Below are 4,477 nucleotides of genomic sequence, written 5' to 3'. Positions count from 1 at the left end.
CAGCCTGGGCTCCCAGGCACATTGCTATAGGCACCCGCCAGCTTTCTGTACCCCTGGAGTCACAGAGTGGGCACCAGCATAGCTGCAACCATGTGTTTATTTGAAATGTGCAAAGCTAAACACGCAAGCGCAAATCTAACTTATGAGGAGGATCAGCCAGTGGCCCCGAGGTGGCCATCCTAGGATGGCCCACGGCCAGTTCTGCCTTGGCTGAGAAGCACCTAGGCCCCTCAGACCAGTCCTTGGGTCTGAAAAGCCTGGGGCACAGGGCTCACTGGAGACCTGTCCTTGCCTAGAAGCCAAAATATCTTGCTAAAGAAGAAAGCAAACTCACAGTGGGTCTAGAGGCTGGGAGGAGGTACCAGAAACTATCCCAGGCCCTCTGGGGCTTCCCCTCTTCTTGGGGTGGGGTGGGGGTGGTGACAAAGGCAGGACTCAAAGCCTGTTGGCCTGTAAGGAAGGGCCGTCTGTCTCTCGGCAGGGTGGGAGGTGGGGTGGTGATGGTGGTGGTAGATTCTAGGGGAGCCCTAGGGGATTCCAGATCTGGCACAGAGAGGCCCCGGGAATCCCAACTGGATTAACGATGGCCAGAATCAGCATCACAGCTGGTGATGGGAGGTGACTGCCACCAGGGCTAGTGGTCAGGCTGTGGGTGGGTCCCAAGCCAGGTCAGCAGCCTAAGATGGGGCTGCAGGGGGTTTTGACTCAGCCTGGCTGGGCCTTGGGGGCTTTCTGGACCTGGGGGCCTGATGTAGCTGACATTCTCTTCCGGTGGGCCCACGGGGACCTGGGGCCCCTGGCACTGGTGGGTGGAAGGCAAGGACAGTTGCTGTGGGGAATTCTCTAGGGAAGTCTAAATCATTAGAAGCAGCTGAACAAGCAAGGGGTGGGGGATGCAGCCATCATGGTCGTGCCAGGGAGGCCCTGGGGACATCACTGCCACAGGTCCCCGGCTGCTGCTCCATTGTCATTCTCGTGGAACTTGTGTAGGTGATCTGCGAACCTGTTAGGGATAGAAATCTTTGCTGAGACCAAGGGTAAAAAGGAGAGAAGTGTGCGTGTGTGTGTCTAGGGGGCATGGAGACCCCCCCGCCCCCCCCCCCCCCCCCCCCCGTGTGACACACAGGGCTGGTGCTGGGGAGCGGGGCAGGGGCAGAACGGGCGGCAATGGTGGAGGGCTGGGCGTGGGGAACAGAGGAGGGGGTCGGGGGGTGGCAGTGCTGGGGGGCTCAGTGCAGGGCTGTGGTGGGACTTGGGTGACATCCTCACTTCTTCGCGCAGAAGGTGGCGCAGTCCCTCTCCATGCTCTCACTCCACGCCAGCTTGTAAAGCACCTGGCCGGGCAGAGACACAGTGAGCCTTCCGCCTGACTCGCCACCCCTCCTCAGTCCCCTTCCAGCCCCTGGGCCTGGCCTTCTGGTGGCACAGGATGGTTCTCACATCCCAGGCCCCAGGGCAGGAGGGCCTCAGAAGAGATGCCCCGGTGCCCGCCTGTTTCACACATGGTCAGACTGGCCCTGATCTGGAGATACTGTCCCTAATATCGCTGTGTGTGCCACAGGCAGGGCCAGGACCTGCTGGGCCCTGGGGTCAGAGCTGGAACCCAGGGCAACCCTGTAGAGGCCATCTTGACTGTGGCCCTGCTGGGGAGGGGAGTTCCTGAGGCTGGAGCCTTCCATGGGCATGTCCTACCCTCCCTGACTCAGTGGACTTGCAGACATCACCAGGCCTGTACACGCACTGTGCCCAACTGGACGGTCACTCTGCACTCGAGGAGATTTGGTTCAAGATAGCCCTGCTTGTGCAGCCCACCTGGCTGTCCCTTAGTAGAGTCAATCAGACCTGCTTTCCAGCCTGCCTCCGGCTTCCACAGGGGCCATTCCCTCTCCCAAACCCTTCCCAGATGGGGCCCTGGGTTGGATGGAGTCAGCCAGGCCTTTCCCACAGAGCGGCTGGGCTGCAGCCCCAGCCCCAGGGCCAGATGGGTGGCCTTCTTGGCCCCTTGGAGGGGAGAGAGGTGGCCAGTAGCCGAGAATGTGACTTGGGTTGGCCCAGGACGCCAGGCCACAGTAATAGGCCCTTGGAGATACGGGAAGCAAGGTGAAGGCACCCTTGGCCGCCTGCCTGGATACTCACCAGGAAGACCAAGCAATGCAGGAAGAGTGTGTAGAAGAAGCCAATGGTGCGCGCCATCTTATTGGAGAGAACTAGTCGCCCCTGGGAGCAACAAAGTGTGGTGTGGGGATGGGGCAGGCCTCACCCACCCCTGAAGGGCTGCCCCAGGTTCCTGCAGAGAGGGCCACCAGGCAGCAAGAGGAAGGAAGGGCAGGCAGCAGGTCTCAATTCCACCCTGTAGGTTGGGAAATCGCGCCACAGGAATTCCAGTAAATGGCGCCCCCTGCAGCACAATTCCAGAACCTACCAAGAACTGTGCTTTCAGAGGAGCTGTCCTGTAGGGGGTAGGGTCCCTGTTCTAGATCCCACAGCCACTCTTGGCAGGGCCTGTGAGGGCTGAGTGGGGTCCCTGGAGCTTCTCCAGCCTGGGCTGAGGGCAGGTATCCTTGGAGGCCCAGAGTCAGACATTCCAGTGTGTCCCAGCTGAGCACAGAGGAGGGAACTCACCATGCTGAGGGTGGCCTTGTCCCAAGGGCTCAGGCTTAGGTACTTCCGCTGCCGCTCCTAAAGGGGGAGGGATGATGAGAGGAGAACCCCAAGGGGCCCCAAAGACCCCAGCTTGCTGCAGAGAGGGACCCCAGGGAGCTGCCAGAGGCCTTCCTGGTGACTCATTCCACTCAGTAGGGCAATGAGTTCCACCTGTTCCACTCAGTGGGTCACCCTAGGCTCGCCCAATGTCTGTGTGAGCACCCCTCTGGAGAGCTGCCTCCCTCGGCCCTCTTCCGAGGCCCAGGTTCTGGCTGTGGGAAGTCTTCACCTGCAAGGCTTCCCCAGCCTGAGATGAGGCCTCTTGGAGGTCATGTGACACAGGGAGGTTGGGGGGCCTCTTTGCTTGCCTGCCTAACCCACAAGCGTGGATGTGGGATTAGCCCACTCACTATCACACACCGGCAAATAGCCATGAAATGTTCCTGGCACCCTCGGCCTGCCTGGGATGCACCCTGGGCCTCCACAAGACCACAGTGGGCATAGAGGCTGCCCTGGTGGTCTGGGAGTGGGTGTGGGGGGGGGCAGTGTGGCAGAGAGCAGGGTGAGGCTGGGCCTGAGTAAACAGACCAGGGCTGGTGGCATGAGGCACGAGGGGAGGCCTTGTGGGCCGCTGGGTCCTCCAGGCTTCCCGGTAGCCCGCCCACGGCCTGCTCAGCAAGCAGCGTCCTCAAGTTCACGCACCCTCTTGCTGAAGGAGGAGAAGGGGTCCAGGCGCTCCTCGTACTGGGAGGAGTAGCGCAGCTCCGTGTCATCACTGCCGCCGCTCTGTAGGAACAGGAGAGACCAGTCACTGAGGGCCCAGCAGGAACGAGGTGGGATAAGGCATTCTGGGACTGGCAGGATCACAGGGAGCCTCAGCTTCCCCATCAGCACAGCGCACGGAGGGAGGTCTGGGTGGCAGCATGAATGAGGCGGGGCCGCGGCCGGAGCTCTCACTGCCCTTCCCGGAGTTCCCACCAGGCGCGGGCCGCTGGGGGGGGGGGGGCGGGGGGCGGGTACGGGGAACTAAAGCCCGGTCTGGGGCTGGAGTGTACGTCACAGACGGGACGGGAGCAGCGCGGGCTAGTGGGCCCGTAACGGGTTGTCCGGAAGTGTGCAGGGTGTCTGGGGGGCGCAGGCAGGCACCCGAGGGGTGAGCCCCGCCCCGCCCCAGCCGGGCTCTGGGTACGATGTTAGTTTGTGCGGAGTCTGGCGCCCTCTGGTGGCCTGAATGCGGCTCCAGCAGGGGCTGAAGGTCTTGTCCTAGGGAGGCAGCCCCCAGGAGTGTCACTGCTCCTCCTGCTTCTACCAGCCACTCTGTCTCCCCTGGGTGACGGAAGGGCTTCCTCCCACGAGGGGGTCCCCTGTGAAGCCTGGGAGCTGAGAGAAGCCAGGGAGGGCCCGCCAAGACCCAGAATGGAGTGTGAGCAGGGTTTTATTCTGTTTTCTTGATTGGTTTGGGGGATATTGGACCAAATTCTGTTTTTTTTTTTTTTTTTTTTTTTAGAATGTAACTTTAAAACATATGGATTCCCCAGGGCTTATCCTGCATGCTCAAGAGCCCTGTAGTTAATCCCCAGATCCTAGGATCAGCTAGTGGATCACTCCCATTTCATGGAGGGGGGTCACCTGGGGCCTGTGAGCCCTGCCTCTTGCTATACCTCTCCACCTCCTGGCTGGTTCTGGCGAATGAGCCTGCGCAAAGGCTCCTCTGTGGGGGCCTCTCCCCAGCTCAGGGAGGACAGCTAGCAGGCAGGGCAGGCTGGATGGCCTCTGGGCGCCTCTGGGCCCAGTGCTTCCCGGCAGGTCACTGCCTCTGACCCTCTCACCCTGG

The 4,477-nt window shown here is 61.4% G+C and overlaps 1 protein-coding gene across 5 annotated transcripts in view; it reads right to left on the bottom strand.

Moving 5' to 3' along the window:
- Positions 1-79: 79 nt before the first annotated feature.
- Positions 80-4,477, bottom strand: part of CUX1 (cut like homeobox 1) — a 363,980-nt gene continuing 359,582 nt past the window's right edge. For all 5 annotated transcript variants that reach the window (XM_072837352.1, XM_072837353.1, XM_072837355.1 and 2 more), the window contains 5 exons: positions 3,346-3,429; positions 2,623-2,679; positions 2,137-2,217; positions 1,270-1,334; positions 80-1,003 (listed from right to left, as the gene is read on the bottom strand). In XM_072837352.1, the coding sequence (XP_072693453.1) occupies positions 934-1,003; positions 1,270-1,334; positions 2,137-2,217; positions 2,623-2,679; positions 3,346-3,429 (357 nt within the window). In that variant the 3' untranslated portion in view covers positions 80-933. The remainder of the gene's footprint in view (positions 1,004-1,269; positions 1,335-2,136; positions 2,218-2,622; positions 2,680-3,345; positions 3,430-4,477) is intronic.

Source organism: Canis lupus, chromosome 8, assembly GCF_048164855.1.
Source record: "Canis lupus baileyi chromosome 8, mCanLup2.hap1, whole genome shotgun sequence".
Lineage (NCBI taxonomy): Eukaryota > Metazoa > Chordata > Mammalia > Carnivora > Canidae > Canis > Canis lupus.
This window is presented reverse-complemented; position numbering and strand designations above follow the sequence as displayed.